A 20,351-nucleotide genomic window follows, 5' to 3' on the forward strand; every position below is an offset into this window, starting at 1 on the left:
TTAAAAAACAACTTTTTTCAAAAGCTGCTTTCTATAAAGGAAAAAATAAATTGAAAAATACTTCTGTCCTGATAAATCATAAATGATTTATACACTAAACTTGATTTGACTGTATTCGCTAATGCCCCATAGCTAGACCCTGCTGCTAACACCATTCACACTTGACATGAAGTATTTTAAAATGAGCATTATAATATACCTTAATATTTTGGAACAAGATCAGAATTTATGAACCAAGTCACAGTGAATACAAGAATAAGAGCCATTTAGAAGTAATAACTTAAGGCTAGGTCTTTCAAACACTTACTCACATGAATATGCCACTGAAGTCAATGGGACTACTAATGTACCTAAATGCTAGTTATATAAGTGCATTTTCCCAAGATCAGGACCTAATACTCGTAGCTCTCCGCTTATAAAATAGGCTTTAATACTCAGCATTGTGTGTGTCAGTTTGTACTATTGCTGAGGGTTTGTGTCTCTGCAATTGCTGAACTAACAGCATCTTAACTTATCGTTTGAAATTTCTTTGAATCTGTGTGAAAACGGCTAGCTATGTTTATACATAACGATCGCCTGTCCCTAAAATTTCTTCATTCGCTGTGGCAACAATTCACGTAGTAGTTTCATATCTTCCAAGAGCAAAACTCAAAAATCATTTATCACTTACATTTTTCTTCAGGCCAAAAACACCTTAATTAATGATTCTCCCCTCCATATCACAAACAGAGTTAGCAGTACATAAAATTAATTAACTGTCAGAAAGAAACTTAATCCAAATGTTGATATAAAATGAGGGGAGAACAGTGGTCTTGGGCTCCTTCTCCTCCCCTGAAAAATTCTGAAATGCAGATACTATTTAGAGGGTTTTAATGGTCCTAATGAGAGCCCTATAAACACTTCACGGACTCTGCCAGTGCAGGGAAGAAGAACCAAAACAATTAATTAAGATTTGCTTAAATCATGAGATTTAAAAATATGAAACTATGCATGATCGGGGGCTCCTTGTGCCTTTTGAAACCTACTGGATTATTACTAAAAGGGTCCTTCCACAGAGCTAACATGGGCCTAATCTCAGAGCAGCGGTTCTCAACCCTCAGCCCGCATGCGGCCCAATTAGCACACGGCAATGGCCCAGCTCAGGCCCCAGGGCCTGGGTTGCTGCTGGCTCCGCACAGCAGGCTCTGGGGTCTAGGCAGCTGGCAGGCTCAGGGTCTGGGTGGCAGACTACCACCTGGTCCCCCACAGCAGGCTCCAGGCAGCTGGCTGCTGCCTAGCCCCGCAGGGTGGGCTCATGGGTCCAGGCTGCTGGCCGGCCCTGCTGAGCAGGCTCGGGGTCCAGGCTGCCGGTGTAGTGGCATGCTCAGTACAACCTACATAGGAAATTCTGCCAAGGAGCAGTTTGTGCCATTACACAGGCTGCTGCCCAGCTGGCTCAGGCTCCGGGTCCCAGCTGTTGCCAGGCCCCACAGAGCAGGGTCTGGGGTTGCAGTGGGGTCTGCGTCCTCGCTTCCTGCCCAGCGCTGCTACGATGACCAGACAGCAAGTGTGAAAAATCGGGACAGGAGGTGGGGGGTAATAGGTACCTATATAAGAAAAAGCCCCCCAAATCAGGACTGTCCGCAGGCACTGCACAGGTGATCCGGGGTTGTGGGTCCTGACTGCCACCCCCATCCCTGGCTTCTGGTTCCGCTCTGTGGAGGGCGCTGGGCATCGGGGTGCGTGTGTGTGTATGTGGGCGGGGGGGGATACTGTGGTTCCCAACCTACGGCCCAGCTAACACTTTGTGGGCCACATCCGCGGCGCACAATGATAAACCAACCCTCAGAGCAAGGAACTGGGGCCAGCACGTGACTTCGGACAGCTGAAGAGCTGCCGGCCAGTGGCGGACTTCCGTGGCCAGCACAGGGAGGGCGGTGGCGTGAGCCAGGGGGCCCTGCGCACGGCAGGGCCGAGGAAAGCAGCAGCCCCGCCGTCGCACAGCGCCTCTCCGAGTCCCTGGCCTCCGCCACGAGCCAGCCCAGGTGTGGACGCAGCTAAGCCCGCCCTCGCCTCGAGCCCGTCCCGCCTCCGGGGACCGGGGGCCCGGCCGGCGCGGGGTGGCCGGGGCTGAGACGACAGGCGGAGGCGAGAGGAGGCCATTCTCCCCATCCTAGCACAGCCACCGACACTTGGACCGGCCGCAGGGAGGGGCGGGGCCTACCGCTGCCCCGCCTCTCCGAACACTCAGGGTCCGGAGCTCCAGAACGGCCGCGGCCCAACACGCGCGCTCCCACCCGGAGATAGGGGAGGCGGCGCGCGCCCTAGTCACGTGCTACACGGGGCGGGGCCTCTTCGTCACGTGACCGAGGGGACCCGGAGCTCGCGCCCCAGTTCGGAAAGGAAGATGGCGGCGGAGAGAGAGCCCCCGCCGCTCGGGGACGCCAGGCAGCCCGAGCTCGAGGAGCTGGAGGACGGCGAGGATTTGTTCACCAGCACTGTGTCCACCCTGGAGGTGAGAGGCGAGGCCCTGCTCCCGCGCGGCGTCCCTGTCATCCGCGGGGCCGGGCCCCCGCCGCCTTTTTCATGCCCTGCGGGGCAGAGCCGCAGCCGCCGGGCCCAGGGCGCCCAGTACCCAGAGAGCGCTGACCCGCCCGCATGTCCGGGGCCCCAGCGTCCCCACACCGGCCTCCGCCCTGCTCCGGTGACTAGTGACAGGCAGCCCCGCCCCCAACCTGCCCCGGTGCGTTGGCGTCTTCTGACCCCTTCAGAGCGACCTCCCCCACCCCCCCGAGCCGGGTAACGGTCTCCCCCCTTCCCTGCTGCGGTGTGCATCCCCTGAGCGGGGGAGTCACTTCTCTGCAGCTGTCATCCCCTGCCAGAGCGCTCTCCCTCCGGTGTCCCTGGCTCCCTTCCCCGGGGAGCCTCCGCTCCGCTGCCGGGATAATCATGCTGTCGTTTCAGAAATAGCTACCTGTCTCTTCTTCTGCCAGATGTTCTTTCTTCCCACATCTGTCTCTGTCCTGGAATAATCTCTCATTCCCTTTTATAACGTTGCCTACCCTAGATCTCACTTTCTGCATCTCCCTAGTCCATGGCCTGAAAACATAACCCACTTCCTTCCAAGATAAAAATCCCTCTCTCTTGCTTTTCTCAAGGAACCTATATGATTACTCCTTAAAATTCTTTTGTTCCTTCCCTTTAACGCTGGCATTGAGCAGCTCCTGGGAGCTCGTCACTGTCTGGAGATTCTCATTTTGATGCAGTTTAGTGTCATCTGTCTCTTTTTAGGGGCAGATGGTACTTATCGCTAGTTAGAGAGATGCATCCATATCAGGGCTTTTGAAACGTACAATTACCATATTATTTTTTCAGTAACTAGGTTTCTTAAAACTTTGTGCAGCTATTGAAAAGTCTAAACCTGTCTTGCTTTGTTTGTAAACAACCCATCTCTCCCCTCTCCCCCGTTAAATATAATTGATTTTTTTTTAAATAAGCAGTGTCTACATACTTTAAAAAAAATTTATAAAATGATAGCTTTCCTCTCCTCTGTAATTGGTTCTGGTTTTGTTTTCAGTGTGCAGAACTGTAATGGACAACATTAAATGTCCTGTTCGTGCAGACATCTATCTAAAATGTGAAATGTTCCTGTTTTTGTTGAAGGAAGCTTCCTGCCCCTGAACTTTACAGTAATGGGTCAGTGTGTTCAGTTCATATGTAGTCTACCTTTATCAATGTTATCTTCCTGTAACAAAAATATAGTAAATTATGTTCTCAAACACATAATAAGGCTCATAAATGTATTTTGAGGAGAATTCTCTCTTTAGAGTTTTAGTATTTAGCCTTTTATTTGTAAATATGCAGTTTGTGGGCAATTTTTTTCCAGAAAAATAAATGTGCAAAACATAGTCATAGGCCCACTTATGTATGTATATAAAATATTCAGTTTGTTTGACCAAACTAATAGGTCTGTATATATTTTAGTACTTTTAGATGAACTGCATTAAAACACAAAAAGTAATGCTTACTTGTCTAGAATAAAACTACAAACTCAGAGAGAGGAGTGATGGAATTTATGGCTAATCCATCTCCATACAACAACAAAAAATCTTTTTGTATTTAAACGTCCAGTCTTAAACGGACACGGTTAACTTCAAAATCACATTTCTGTATGGAAAGCTTGGTACCTCATATGGTACAAATAACACTAAAGATTATTGTAACTGAAAAATTGACAAAAGTTCAGTTTGTGTACATTGTGCATTTGACAGCATTCTGCATACAGTGTGTTTGTTTCACTGTTTCTCCAAGTAGTCCATTGGAAGAAAGTGATTAGTTGAAAAGAGTCTTATAAACATAAGTAGAGTAGAAGAAAAAGCCTCGATTTTTTTATCGAGATTTTTTAGAACTATTTATTAAAAGAATTACTAACTCATTTGAATGGACTAATTTAAAAAAAGTGTTCTTTTGAGGTTTCGGCGGAGAGTATGAAGTTACTTCTTATTAAATTTTCTGGGACTTCTGATTTTTTCCCTCTTATGTACGAGTAAATACTGTCTCTCTTATGACCTTCCAACCACACATACCCAATGTTCATATGTAAAATGTTTTATGATATGTCAGAAAAAGCCAGTTCATTTACATGCAGCAGGTTTTTTTTTTTTTTTGCGGGGGCGGGGACGACATGTGTGGGATAATGGCTTCAGTTATAATTTTGACAAAGTTCAATTTTATATATAGTCTACAAAGTCCTGCCTAGTCTGAAACTAGATTTAAACTCTTTAGGGCAGCAGCTCTGTCTCTTTTTCTTTATTCTAAGGTACCTAATACACTTGATTGCTGTAAAATAGGTCACACTCTTGGCCTAACAACCTGATAACATTGCTTTACATTAGCCTGCTGTATTAAGAGATTATGAAACTTGTGCTTTTAAATTCTGTGGCTCTAACAACTTTCGTATTGTACCTGCTTTGGTAATATTTCTTAGACTCTTTAGGAGTGTTATTTTTAATAAAAAATAAAACAAAACCAACTTTGAGTGTCCTTCATAGTTGGTGGTTAACATTTATTGCACACTTACCAGCCAGAGACTGATATTGGGGAGAAAAGGGATGGAAGATGGTGGGTGGGAGGGCACACTGAAGTCCAAGGATAACTCCAGTGAAGGTGAAAACATCCTCTTTCTTCATCGCTAATTGATGGGGAAGGGAGATATCCCAACTACCCGAGTGCTGACTATGGATCCTTCAGAGGTGGGGACTCCCTCTCTTGTTTTGGCTCCTAGATGTCTGTTGAACTTGACTCTCATCTCTTCACTCCTCTTCAGGCTGATCACAGGAGAGTCTTCCCACTCTTTATTTTTTCATCCCTTCCCTTTGCTTCTGGCTGGAAGAAGAGTAAACAACAATTTCTTTCTGCTGATTCTTTTTAGTTTTTCTTGTGTTTTTTTTTTTGTTGTTAAAATTTGCCTTTCCCTCTCTTAGCATAGTCTTTTGTTTCCCCTCACCTTTTGCTTTTTGTTGCCATTCGCATACCAGAAGATCATGCCCTTCATTTTCTGTTTTCTGTTTGGTGGAAGTAAAGCCAAGAGAATGAATGAAAACTCTTTCAGATACCATACTTCAAATTTAGATTTAAAATGTTTTAAAACGTCTGTGTATTTATTTAGTTTTACCCTGCAAAACAAACTTTGTTAACTTAAATATGTTTTCTCCCGTGAATAATATAAACCTTTTACAAAGTGTAACACAAGAACATCACACTTAAAGAAAACTAAATGTAAGTAGTGTGAAAACTACTAGTTCAGGAAACTTTGCCTTACCCATATTACACCTTGTACATCTTGGTAAACAGCAGTATTGACATGTAACAATTCACTGTACTGACTTCAATCAACCTTTCAGTTTTTCTGTGTATATCACTGTATACTGTAGTATGTAAAGCATGTTAAGAACATAAAAACGGTCATATTGTGTCAGACCAAAGGTCTATCTAGCCCAGTATCCTGTCTTCTGACAGTGGCCAATGCCAGGTGCCCCAGAGGGAATGAACAGAACAGGTAACCATCAAGTGATCCATCCCTTGTCACCCCTTCCCACCTTCTGACAAACAGAGGCTAGGGACACCATCCCTGCCCATCCTGGTGGTAGCCATTGATTGACCTATCCTCCATGAATTTATCTAGTTCTTTTTTGAAACCTTTTGTAATCTTGGGCTTCAGAACATCCTCTGGCAAGGAGTTCTGCTGTGCACTGTGTGGAAAAAATACTTCCTTTCGTTTGTTTTAAACCTGCTGCCTATTAATTTCATTTGGTGACCCCTAGTTCTTGTGTTATGAGAAGGAATAAATAACATTTCCTTATTTACTTTCTCCACACCAGCCATGATTTTATAGACCTCTCTCATATCTCCCCTTAGTTGTCTTTTTTTCTAAGCTGAAAAGTCCCAGTCTTATTAATCTCTCCTCATATGGCAGACACTCCATATTTCTAATAATTTTTGTTGCTCTTTTCTGAACTGTTTCCAATTCCAATATATCTCTTTTGAGATGGGGTTACCACATCTGCACGCAGTATTCAAGATGTGGGCGTATCATGAATTTATATAGTGGCAATATGATATTTTCTGTCTTACTATCTATCCCTTTCTTAATTATTCCCAACGTTCTGTTTGCTTTTTTTGACTGCCGCTGCACATTGAGTGGATGTTTTCAGAGAACTGTCCACAATGACTCCAAGATCTCTTTCTTGAATGGTAACAGCTAATTTAGATCCCATCATTTTATATGTATAGTTGGGATTATGTTTTCCAATATGCATTACTTTGCATTTATCAACATTGAATTTCATCTGCCATTTTGTTGCCTAGTCACCCAGTTTTGAGAGATCCTTTTGTAGTCTGCCTGGGACTTAACTATGTTGAGTAGTTTTGTATCATTTGCAGATTTTGCCACCTCACTGTTTACCCCTTTTTCCAGATCATTATTGTGACATGTTGAAGGAATATGAGGGGTTAAAGATTTTACATATTAACCTTATGATCTGTGTGCATAAAACTTTGTATATGGTTAAATTACAGGCTCTGTATTCATACTCTGTATCCAGAACATTTGGAGGTTTTTGAGGCTTGGTGAAAGGGCACGAACCACTTTAAAGTTATTGGGGAGTGGGAGCTGAAGCACTCATATTTTAAGCATATATTTTATATGCTTGAAACTTCAAGCACCACATCACTGTTTAACTCTCTTAGCTGTAAGTCTATTTGCTATAAGTATAAAATTTTAAGAAGCCAAATAGAGTAGAGCAGGGATTCTCAAACTGTTTCATAGTACTGGCTGCATCTTAATAAAAGATGGATTGCTTATTTCCCCTCTCACTCCTGGTCACAAACCATTCTTTTGGCAACTGGAGCAATTGCTTGCATGGAAAAGTAATATTAGGATTTTTGTTTTGTTAATTTCTTTATTGTAACAAGTGTTTTGTTTTTAAAAAGTGAATTGCTATCTGCCTCTCCTCTGTCTATCTCCCCTCCCATCTTTTCTGTTCCCTCTGTTTGGGGCCTCCAGAGCTCAGATATCCACACCCCTTCTCCCCAGAGCCTAGCCACGGGGCACCCCCGAGACACCAGCCCTCCGTCCCCACAGAGCCCAGCTGCGGGGCAGCCCCCAGCCCAGACACCAGCACCTCCTGTCCCCATGAAGCCCAATTGCAGGGCAGATCCAGGCCCAGACACCAACAGCCCAGAGCCTTTACTCCCTCCAACTTCTTTACTGTCCCGCTGGGGAACATGGTGTGGTATGGCCTTGCCCTTCCTCACCCTTTGCCAGAGCTGGGTCTCCCAGGCCCTCTCCCATCCCTAGGAGAATGAGGATCAAAGAGCATGCAGCCTCCAGGCCAGTCAGGGTGGGTAGTCCGCTTACTGCGAGCTGGGCTCTGCAGAGTCCAGTGGCACCTAATGATGGCCAGAAATTCTGCGGGGAAAACAGAATTCTGTAAAATTCTGCATTCCACAGTGGCACAGAATTTCCCCTAGAGTAATATGCATGAGTGCATACACAACCCCCACTGAAGCAATTTTTGGGCCTTAGTTTTTCCTCCATATAATCTTGCTCAGTTTTCTGATAATCTTCAAATCTCCCCACTCCGTGACCCTACTAGTAGTTTATGCTGCTCCGAGACATCAGCTCCTCTTCTCTTGGGTATTCCGTCTGCTCTGCTTGATACTTACAGGAGCAAAATAAGCAAGAGATTGAACACTTTCTGCTCAATCTAGACAGAATAAGGAGTGGAATAGAGCAGGAATAACTGAATATGCCGAATAAGGGTGTGTGTGCAGCTTGGCTTATTAGTGAGGTTGAACAGTGTTGTGTCCCAGCTCCACTACATCCTTTCAATATTTGGTGATGATTGAGTTTTAGTCACTACTGTAGCTTCTGAAAAGTTCAGTGACTTGGCCTTTTTACTACCTTCATAATTATCAGGAATAACACAGGAATTCTGAAGGCAGTGTAATTCTAATTTGGGCTCATTTGTTTACAAAACTGCAGTCTTATGTATTTGAAAGCTTCAAAATAACTGTTTTAGCCTACAAACCTTTATTTAGAAGATTTAGTCCTCTGGTTAATAGGTGTTTGTTTTAAAGCTTTTTTTTTCTTTTTTCTGTTAAATTACTTAGATATACTCTCAACTTGAACTCTAATTTAGCAGTCTTTTGTCTTGGAATTTATGTAATGTCTTTCAGACCAAAAGAACTCAAACAGCTTTACAGTTAGATACAACAGGAAATATATAGATCCTTAACCCATCTTAAAATGCAACAGCATCTATGATGAACATTTCATCTGTCTAACAGTGTCTAATATACTATCCATCAGTTTGTAGACCAGAAAAGGAATTCATTACACAACTGAAATGAGGCATTTTTTGTAAATGTAATCAAATTTTGAATGTAATCAAATTGTTAATTCCTACTTGCTTTGTGAACAGAACCATGGGATATTTAACCACCAGTGGCCAGTATCTCAGTTTTCTTTTTAGATACCATCTGTGCAGGATTATCACTCCTGCGTTTTATGCCTCCAGCACAAGCTATGTGGGTAATTCATTTAGTTCTACTGGTTTTTGTCCTTCTGAGATGGCTGTAGGCTTGCTTGAGAACTCTGCCTCACAGAACATGTTCCCATTTGGATTCACTGGGATTTATGTATGATTAGCACTTCAGGCAACTTATATTTAGATTCCTAATTTTAGGCACCCAAACATTGGCCTTCAGTACCTAATGTATAACATTCCCATTTTCCTTGGTTAATGTGGCGGGTGCAATTTTAATGGGCATCTGTAACAGGGAAGTGACCATTAATCATATTAATAGTCCTGTCCCCATGCCAGCCTCTTTCCATATCTACATGCCTAATCTTACAAAGCCTCTGTTTTCTTGTTTTAATGTGGGACAGTCCTGATAAGGGATCTCAACCTGTATTAGGTCCTTGGGCAATGCACTTCACTTTCTGGTTTCATTTCTCATCTGTGTCCTATGTAACACTGTTGCTAGTGGGTGATATCATTGTAGCTGTTCACATCTTTCACTGGCTAGATTGCTACTGAAGGATCATACGTAGGGTACAGTCACTGTGAGGCAGACAATGCTGTCTCCCTTCATGATGGCTTACTTGCTGGTGTTTGGAGGAAATTGTGGCATAGATGAGAGCAACGTGACTCTAACTCAAGCCATATAAGACTGTGATGTAGTAGGTTGGGAGAAAACAACTGGAAGATGGCAATAGCTACTTGGAGTTGTGTCTGTGCACCATTCATTAATCATATGCACAGTCTAGGGATAGTGTTCTAGGATGATCACATTGCAGCAATGTCCAGGCATGCTTTTTATCTTCCTGAGCAGAATATTGTAACTGTTTCTTAAGAACATAAGACTGGCCTCAGACCAAAGGTCCATCCAGCTGAGTATCCTGTCTACCGACAGTGGCCAATGCCAGGTGCCTCAGAGGGAGTGAACCTAATAGGTAATGATCAAGTGATCTCTCTCCTGCCATTCATCTCCACCCTCTGACAGACAGAGGCTAGGGACACCATTCCTTACCCATCCTGGCTAATAGCCATTAATGAACTTATCGTCCATGAATTTATCCAGTTCTCTTTTAAATCCTGTTATAGTCCTAGCCTTTACAACCTCCTCAGGCAAGGCATTCCGCAGGTTGACTGTGCGCTGCGTGAAGAAGAACTTCCTTTTATTTAAAACCTGCTGCCCATTAATTTCATTTGATGGCCCCCTAGTTCTTATATTATGGGAACAATAACATAACTTTTCCTTATTCACTTTCTCCATGCCACTCATGATTTTATATACCTCTGTCATATCCCCCCCACTTAGTCTCCTCTTTTCCAAGCTGAAAAGTCCTAACCTCTTTCATCTCTCCTCATATGGGACCTGGTCCAAACCTCTAATCATTTTAGTTGCCCTTTTCTGTACCTTTTCTTATGCCAGTATATCTTTTTTGAGATGAGGAGAACACATCTGTACGCAGTATTGAAGATGTGGGCATACCATGGATTTATATAAGGGCAATAAAATATTTTCCGTCTTATTCTCTATCCCTTTTTTAGTGATTCCCAACATCCCGTTTGCCTTTTTGACTGCCGCTGCACACTGCATGGATGTCTTCAGAGAACTATCCACGATGACTCCAAGATCTTTCTCCTGATTAGTTGTAGCTAAATTAGCCCTATCATATTGTATGTATAATTGGGGTTATTTTTTCCAGTGTGCATTACTTTACATTTATCTACATTAAATTTAATTTGCCATTTTGTTGCCCAATCACTTAGTTTTGTGAGATCTTATTGAAGTTCTTCACAATCTGCGTTGGTCTTAACTATCTTGAGCAGTTTAGTATCATCTGCAAAGTTTGCCACCTCACTATTTACCCCTTTCTCCAGATCATTTATGAATAAGTTGAATAGGATTGGTCCTAGGACCGACCCTTGGGGCACACCACTAGTTACCCCTCTCCATTCTGAACATTTACCATTTATTCCTAACCTTTGTTCCCTGTCTTTTAAGCAGTTCTCAGTCAATGAAAGGATCTTCCCTCTTACCCCATGACAACTTTAATTTACGTAAGAGCTTTTGGTGAGGGACCTTGTCAAAGGCTTTCTGGAAATCTAAGTATATGATGTCCACTGGATCCCACTGGAGTTCTTTATTTTGATAGCCTCTCTAATCTCCCTTAGCATTTCATCGTCACTATCACTGTCCTGGTCAGGTGGTCGATAATAGATCCCTACTGTTATATTCCTATTAGAGCATGGAATTACTATCCATAGAGATTCTATGGAACATGTGGATTCAGTTAAGATTTTTATTTCATTGGATTCTACGTTTTCTCTCACATTTTGTGCCACCCCCCCCCTCCCCACCCCCCCCGCCCGCCTGACCTGTTCTGTCCCTCCAATATATTTTGTTCCCCGGAATGATTGTGTCCCATTGATTGTCCTCACTCCACCAGGTTTCTGTGATGCCTATTATGTCAATATCCTCCTTTAACAGGAGGCACTCTAGTTCACCCATCTTATTATTTAGACTTCTAGCAATTGTGTACGAGCACTTTAAAAACTTGTCACTGTTTATTTGTCTGCCCTTTTCTGATGTCAGATTATTTATGTGAATGTTTCTCGTCTGATCTGACTCATACTTTATCCTCTTCCATCCTCTCTTCCTGACTAAAACCTAGAGAATCTCTATCAATAGACTGTCCTCTAAGAGAAGTCTCTGTCCAATCCACGTGCGCCTCTGCAGCAATCGGCTTTCCGCTTGGTTGTGGAGCTTGGTTTCCCTTGGTTGTGGAGCTTGCTGCTGTGATCTGTGTCCGTCACCTTGAGACTGGATTATAGCAATTTGCTCTGTGGGCTACATCTTAAATCTAGCTAAATTTAAGCAGGCTATTAGATGAAATACCAGTGTGTTAAACAGTGCCTTTAAATGGCAGTGCTATTCATCCAGAGTGCTTGATTGAGCAATACTGGCTACCTTATGGTTTCTGGGTGGAGTTTTAGGTAGTAGTGGTTTTGACCTATTCTTAAACTGCTTGGGACTTGCCTAAATGGGAGACCATGTCTCCCCTGGCACTGCTGCCACTCTTGTAATCATAAGAGACCCTGAGCTTGATTTCTCCCTCATAAAAAGTAGGGGAGCTGATGGCAGAACTTCCTCTGTAAGGGCCCCTTCCTGTGGAAGTCCTCAGCTTCCCAAGGTTTTAAATAGCTCTGATTTGTAACCTTTCTTGTTTAAGGGGCATTGGTGAACAGGTGAGGCTGTTGAAGGTGGGATTTGTCTCGTAGGAAAGTGTAATGGAGGATTTAAAAGTTGTGATCAAATTATGTTGGGTAGGGTTAAAGTACCAAATGCTGCTGCTTTAGCCAGCTTTTACTTCATTTTTCCATCTTTTGTTTTTAAATGTATGTCATGGGTGTCCTTTACCAAAATACATGCATAAACATGGTGACTACATGGTTACATGCTATATAGTTACTAAACTCCACTGTTTGTATTCAGTCTCTACAGTAATCTTGCTCTGATTTTTACAGATCTGAATTTGCTTTTGAGTCATGGGAGTTCAAACTTTCTCCCCACTTACTTCAGTCTGTCCCTTAAGTTGTCAAATCAATTAACTGTTTCTGGTTCTTTGGCATTTGCCTTCATTTTATACCTGTTTTTAAGTTAATGTTTTTTCCCCTTTGTTACAGTCCTCTGAGTTGCTTACTCTCCAAGAGTAAAAATTCTGTTTAGTGTCTTTTAAGAAGAGACTACTATTTGCTTCTTCTGTTTCTCTGAATGTATCTTGCAGGATCGTAACCAACCTACCTATCTCTGATTTGGGAGGTTAAAATCGGTTATGCTGTGGGTACTCTGTTTCTTCACTGCTATGAAAGTAGTGCTTCTCTACATCTCTGATTCTCAGCCAGGAATACATGTACCCCTGGGGCTACGCAGAGGTCTTCCAGGGGGCACGTCAACTCATCTAGATATTTACCTGGTTTTACAACAGGCTACATAAAAAGCAGTAGCGAAGTCAGTACAAACTAAAATTTCATACAGACACTGACTTGTTTTATACTGCTCTACATACTATACACTGGTTTCAGAGTAGCAGCCGTGTTAGTCTGTATTTGCAAAAAGAAAAGGAGGACTTGTGGCACCTTAGAGACTAACCAATTTATTTGAGCATAAGCTTTCAAGAATGCATCCGATGAAGTGAGCTGTAGCTCATGAAAGCTTATGCTCAAATAAATTTGTTAGTCTCTAAGGTACCACAAGTACTCCTTTTCTTTATACTATACACTGAAATTTAAGCACAGTATTTATATTCCAATCCATTTATTTTATAATTATATGGTAGAAATGAGAAAGTAAGCAATTTTTCAGTAATAGTGTCCTGTGACACTTTTGTATTTTTATGTCTGATTTTGTAAGCAAGAAGTTTTTAAGTGAGGTGAAACTTGGGAGTACGCAAAACAAATCAGTCTCCTGAAAGGGGTACATTAGTCTGGAGAGGTTGAGAGCCACTGGTCTACATTATTCCAGAGCTTGCCCTGGCCCCATGAGAAGCCTATAATTGGGAGAATTTCTACTCCCACCCTAAGCTCCATCTTCTGTGCTGTGCTGCCTGGAGACTCGGCACAGAACCCCAACCTATGTGGGTTTTTCCTGTATCCTTGGAGGTTAGGGGAGCTCTTGCTTCATGCTTGTAAGGAACTGGCTAGAATGTTTTTTTCATAGCTGGGGCAGAGACGGGTGTCCTCTGAAGAACTCAAAGTTGAAAAAAGAAAAGGAGTACTTGTGGCACCTTAGAGACTAACCAATTTATTTGAGCTACAGCTCACTTCATCGGATGCTGTAGCTCACGAAAGCTTATGCTCAAATAAATTGGTTAGTCTCTAAGGTGCCACAAGTCCTCCTTTTCTTTTTGCGAATACAGACTAACACGGCTGTTATTTCAACTTTGACAGGTTTCAGAGTATACCCAACAAAGCAGTGTTCTTGAACCAGTTTAAGATTTGGCCCTCCAAGCCAAAGATAAGAGGTAGGGAATTTTCCGCATGACTTGTATTGGAGGCATGAGACCCAGCTGAGAATCCTGCAAGATACTATCTCCAGAGAATGCTGTAATACAAATCAATTAACTTTCTCTTATGCCCTATCTGCAAATAGTATCACTTAAAATGGGTAAGACTGCCTACTTTGCTGCAAGGCTTTATTGTTCAAAGTCTTGGCTACTGGCATAAAGTCTTGCTATTTTGCGTCATTCTGTCATCAAATTCTTTTTTCTTTATCAAAGATCTTTGTGCTATAGATTCAGTATATGACTGTTCTTGTTGTAAAGACACTGTATGTTCTATAGGATGCGTGTCTTAACTTCGACTTAAAAAACCCCCTCATAAATACTGTGGGATTCCCTTGCAGCAAACTAAAAAATCTAAGGCAGCTTTAGTTTAACTTGAAATGGTGGACACATTTTATTGAGTTAAATGAACATGCAGATTAGTTTCAAACAAAAAATGCTATATTGATTGTATGTTGTTTTAGCTGAAATGTCTAGCAAATCAGAATTGTGATAATTCAGAGTGATGTCAGCTTTGAAGCTAAATGATTGCCTAAACACCTTCTGAGATGAGTGGGGACAATTTGCACCAGGCTTACAGTCTGTTACTCAGGTTTTTTAAATGAAAACTTGGATACTAGAGTGCGGTTCTTCAGCAAAAGGTGAATTTTGTAGCTGTGGAAGAACTGGGGCCTCGTTGCAGCACTGAAGCTGGATTGCTTTCTTGTTTGTCCCAGCTAACATCTGAACTCTAATCCTGTGAATTGTTTGATACTTTAGTATATGCCTCAGAATGGAAAGTAAGTTAGATAGGTAACAGCAGATTTAAAATGCTGCTTGTCTCTGTGAGGCAGGCTTAACTTCCATGGCAACACGGTTTGACACTTTACAGTTTGCAGAATAAAAATCCTAATGGAGTTAACTCGTTCCTTTACTCTTTGTAAAAACTGATTTGGAACCTTAAAAAGCAGACTTTATTTTGTAGACATTTTTGTACATCTTGGACAACAGTTCAGAAGGTTTAAATTGCAGTTTGTTTTGGACATAAATTTACAAAAAGGAGCTGAGTGCAGCAGTCTGAGGAACTAGACTCAAACATTTCAATGTTGAAGATGGTAGATAAACTTATTCTAGATTAGTCTACAGCAGCTCTTGGCTCTATCCTATTAACTATATAAAACATATTTATTAACTTATGGAAAGACATATCATGAAGAAGAAAAGGTGAATTTTTTTAAAGTCCATAAAGAATAAGTGAAAAGAATTGTTGACTAATTCATTTCCTTTGATCATTGTTATCCCAGTAGGAGTAGGAAATGGAAATAGCTAACATGGTTTCCTTTCCATGTTGTTATTGCTGCTTTCTCTGCTTGTGTTGAAAGACTATCGTGGCAATGCATAAAAATGATTATAACAGATAACTGTACCAGTTCTTTGCCTCCTAACTGTTCGTTCCTTTTAACAGTCAAGCCCATCGTCTCCGGAACCAGCCAGTCTTCCTGCAGAAGACATCAGCACAAACTCAAATGGTCCAAAGCCTGCAGAAATCGTACTAGATGATGACAGGGAAGACCTTTTTGCTGGTAATTTTCTCTTCTTTTTTTTTCTTAAAGTATAGAGTTCACATGGACACTTACACTTTTGCGTTTAGGGTATTCTGTAAACTTTATTCCTTTTTCTTTCAAAAGTTTTGTTAGCTGTCTAGTTGTGAGGAAACGTGAAGTAGTTAAACTTGTAATGCTGACCTTGAATTTAAAATGCGTATGTCTTAATATGATAAAATAGACTTCTGGCTCTCTCAAACAATGATTCTCTCCCACTCCCCTTCAGCAAATGCTTTTTGAAGAAAAACTTTTAACAATTGGTCTATCCTTTTGATATTTGGATTCTCTTCCTTGGCCACTGTTGTCAGTCGTTGTTTTGGTTACTCATCTACATTATCATTGCAATGCTGTGTGAACTTCTGGGAATACTGCTTTTTTAAGATTATTGATAACTGCAGTAAAAATCTCAATTTAGTTAAATTGTTTGGCTTATGTCCTATTTAGTGCATCGTGATTACCTGATGACATTTTAATGTAAAATGTTATGTTGCTAAATATTGTACTCCGGCTCAAACTAAGCCGTCCTAATTAATTGTTTTTAATGATTGAATCATAGATTTAGCTTGTATAGAACACATAATGTTGTCTACACATAAAACTAACAATGGGTTGGAAACACTTTCTTCCCACATTTACCACCTGATTAATCATCTACTGCTAAACGAGTAAAATTGTCTCAAGTAACTATCAAATAGAAATGGCAACTTGATACTGTAGTGAAATTTGTGATAGCTACCATGGATATCTTTCCTTAGTACCTATTCTGAAATGAGAATATTTTCACAAGGTTTATAATTTGGAGATATATTTTATATAATAAAGCAGATTTCCCAGTTTCAAGTGAAATACGAATTGTTACATGGGATCAGAATAAGATATGTCTAGTCTTCCTGCACATTGATGTTCTCCATCCATCGTTCATAATATGTCACATGCTCCACAGCATCATACTATGCACCAGAAGTGCATACCTAACTACGACTGTAACTATAATACATCTACAAACTATGATAAACTTCTTCATTTATCTTGTCAAATATCCATTGTCTATACTCCAAAAATCAAATAAAATATACATTGTACAGTTTTCAGAGTAGCAGCTGTGTTAGTCTGTATCCACAAAAAGAAAAGGAGTACTTGTGGCACCTTAGAGACAATTCACCAATCAAGACAATTGCATGTTTGTTTGGCCATCTATACACACAGCAGGCTGTATATTTTCAAATAAATACACTAACCTGCTCCTCCAATTCAGTGCCATTTTCTCATAGTCCTAGCTTAAACTATATGTTTTGGTGTGGAATGTGATGCTCAGGGTGTCATGATGTGTATGCTAGATGGAGTATAGCAGTGTGCAGGAGGTAAATTGGATGTAGATTACATAAAATAATTATTGCCTTATTGCTTGTTTCTTTGCCTTTTTGTATTGTGAGTCTCAGCGTTGCAAAAAGAGCCCTTGTCCCTCCTTGAAACTTTTTTATCGACTGGAAAACTGGCCCATTCAACCCAGTCAGAGGTCTTTTCATTTTCTAAGGATATGGGGGGGGGGGGGGCAGGCAGGGTGTATAGAAGGTTAGTTTTTTATGCGGGGGGCAGAGTGGGGGATGTGTTTGAATGGATCACATTCCGTCTTCTGAGACTGTTTGCCAAGATCTTTAATATAGAGACTAAACAGGAGCGATCGTGGCTTCAAATCTTATTGCATCCAGAGCCTTTTGAATGACTCTGGTTTTCATGCTTACATGAATATAAGGTAGAACAGAGTGCCATCCATTAGAACATTGAGCTTTTTCTTTTTTTAAATCAGGCCACTCTTACTTAGGTGCCTAAACTTGGATTTAGGAGCTAAATCTTAAGTAGCCAGACTCAAAAATGGTGGCCTAAAAGCAAATTTGATTGCATCTCTTACTGTTAGCTGGAGTGGCAAACACGTAGCTACTTAACGACAGCTGCAGAAATGTAGTATTGGGCTGCCTGTAATAGATATCACTAGGAATCCTGTCCTAACCATTCACAGTTGATGCATGATGTGATGAAGCTTCTCACAATGCGCTTTCATCAGCGCTGATAGAGGGTCAATATATATTCTGATCGTTGGCTTATAACCACTGGATTTCTCACTTCCTGATGCTGAAAGTGGGGTGGTATTCTCTCTTCCCTCTCTTGGATACTGATTCTGCTTTACTGTATATCGTTAGGGGGGTTGGTGATTGGATCCTGTTAGCTCCCACATTAGGCCCATTAACTGAGTGCTGACTCACGTCCAAGATCTTGAAGTTCCAGGGTGGATTGATTTAAATCAAAGCAATTTAAATCACTGACTCTAATCAGTAAGCAGAAAACCTTGATTGAAATCAGCAATTTTAATTATGTTTTTGCATTTATACTTTTCAGTTGTTTTCCTAAAAAATTATTCTCAGTGGTTGGTGACCATTTAAACATGTTGATTTACAAATAAATACAACTTCCATACTAAATAACTACGCACACACATGTAGCAGTTAAATAGCTTAATTTACATTTGTTCAGACTCGTAGTTTTTACATTTTTGTTGTGGTAGAAAAATGTGAATGATGGAGTTCTTACTTACTAGATAAACTTTTTCCTTGATATTTGTGTCAAGCTCTGTTGGAATGAAAATTCAGTTTAAAATGCACAAAACCAGTATTTACCATTTTTTCATTAAATAAAACTACTTTAAATGTGCCAGATAAATAAGGAAAAAAGTTAATCAACACGTTTTGCATATAAAACTTATTTATTAAACAAAGGAAGTATTTGTAGTTAGTGAATTGAATTGTTTCTTATCACATCTTTCAGGATTTTACAACGATTAAATCTCATCCTCTTACACCAAGTTTTTATTCATTGGATGGAGGAGGAAAAAAAAGCTTTCTTGCTTTCTCAACACCCAACTGGTTTCTTAACTTTAAATGAACCACTCATTGAACTGAACCTTTGAAGTTGAAGAAAATGAAATAGAAAATATATTCTCTCTGCACCTGCAGAAGAGGCTACTACTGTCAAAAGCTGGCTTAGCGCTTCAGCAGACTGTGGCTCCAGGTGCTTTGCCAGTGACTCCCACCACTGAACTGGTGGAACTTGGCAGCAAACACCCACTGCTTAGTATTAATTTTAATTATTTTAACAGGTTGCCAGTTTCAAAATTAATTTTAAATAGCTTTTTTTTAAAAGAATACCTATTTTTAATTTACATAAAAATCTGTTTTCTTTATTTAAAAAAAAAACATTGATTATTATCCACCTGGTGGAGTTCTGTTATTGGCACTTTGTTTCAGAGATCCAGGCAGAATAAGTGGATTGTCAGTTGTATGTGGACCTCATGAGCCACAGGGGAAGCTCTGATGAGCAGCATATAGCTCAGGTTGATAGTGTCTCATTCTTGCTTTTGTTAACGTAAAGTGCCTGATCACAAGGTGGCATGGCGATTAAATTACATCAGTAGCGTCTCAGTATGATTTTTAGAAGTTGAATAGTCTGTGTTTCTTCTAAAACGAACAAATAGTTATCTTATGAAGCCAGAAGGAAGTCTCATTTATCAGTGGCTTACATAATTCTCATGAAGATATTTGTGTCCCATTTGAAACAAACTTTCTGGGGCTGTTTCTAGGCCATCCTTTTTGTAATAAAGATAATAGTGGTCTTATTTCAGTTTTAACAAGGCATTATAATTGTAAACATTTCTGAATGTTTACCTTTGTGTATTTTTCTGTTCTTGGTACTGGGGTAGAAGTGGCTATCTCAAAGAATACTAGCAAATCTATGTCATCATCCTACTTAGATTTCAAATACTGTAAGCCCAATAGTATTTTAGATGCAGTCTTTTTGGCAAGTGTAATTTTTTCGACCCTCCTTTAGCAACAGTCTCATGTTGATGCCAATGCTTTATTCAGCTGGTTCCCCTTACTAACACTTGTGTACCTCAGGTAACATTTTTCAAAAGCTACCAAGTCCCATTTTGAAAAGAGACTTATGCACTAGGAGTCAGTCTCACTGGCTTTCCATATACCTAGTGCATAAGTCTTTTCTGATAATGGGACTGGTGACTTGAGTCCTTTTGGCAATGATCCCCTCCTGTTTTAACATTTTTCCCTAACTGTGGAGTACAAATCTGTTCATTGTTTGTTAGAAGATCATTTTTGTAGGTCTTGAGTGGCTACTTAAGATGAGTTTCACTGTACTTCAAAAAAACATGTATAGTAGTTTTATTTGGCTCAATACTCTTAACATTAAAATAGAAAATCTTTTTCACAATAAAAATGTATAATGTACTTACTGTAGGCTGAAGCATACATTAGAAAACTTGTGAATAAAGCACCTTAGACTATTAAAGCAAAATTAAAATAATATGCATTTTTCTGCTTATGCTGTTAAGCATTTTTCTTAGCTAGAACAATACCAGTCCATTTTACTTTCACATTCACCAGCATACACAACAGAGGAAAGTTACTTTTGTATAAAAATCATTTCTCTGAGGTTTTAAAAATGTAAATATTTCTAGTGGTCTTAGATTTTTGTAAAATATTTTAAAAATTTAAATTTGGATTAAATTGGTAAATTTCCTGCTTGTGTGACTAAAATAACATGGCCCAAAGACTGGCTTAACATATGCTTTATGTTCAAGTCTGAAGTTT

The 20,351-nt window shown here is 40.6% G+C and overlaps 1 protein-coding gene across 2 annotated transcripts in view; it reads left to right on the plus strand.

The window, feature by feature from the left end:
• Positions 1-1,688: 1,688 nt before the first annotated feature.
• The window catches only part of SNX2 (sorting nexin 2), a 57,578-nt gene continuing 38,915 nt past the window's right edge, over positions 1,689-20,351 (plus strand). The window contains exons 1-2 of one of the 2 annotated variants that reach the window (XM_037901617.2): positions 1,689-2,494; positions 15,558-15,675. In XM_037901617.2, the coding sequence (XP_037757545.1) occupies positions 2,387-2,494; positions 15,558-15,675 (226 nt within the window). In that variant the 5' untranslated portion in view covers positions 1,689-2,386. The remainder of the gene's footprint in view (positions 2,495-15,557; positions 15,676-20,351) is intronic. The other variant, XM_037901616.2, reaches the window with a different exon arrangement.

Source organism: Chelonia mydas, chromosome 5 (assembly GCF_015237465.2).
Source record: "Chelonia mydas isolate rCheMyd1 chromosome 5, rCheMyd1.pri.v2, whole genome shotgun sequence".
Classification (NCBI taxonomy): Eukaryota; Metazoa; Chordata; order Testudines; family Cheloniidae; genus Chelonia; species Chelonia mydas.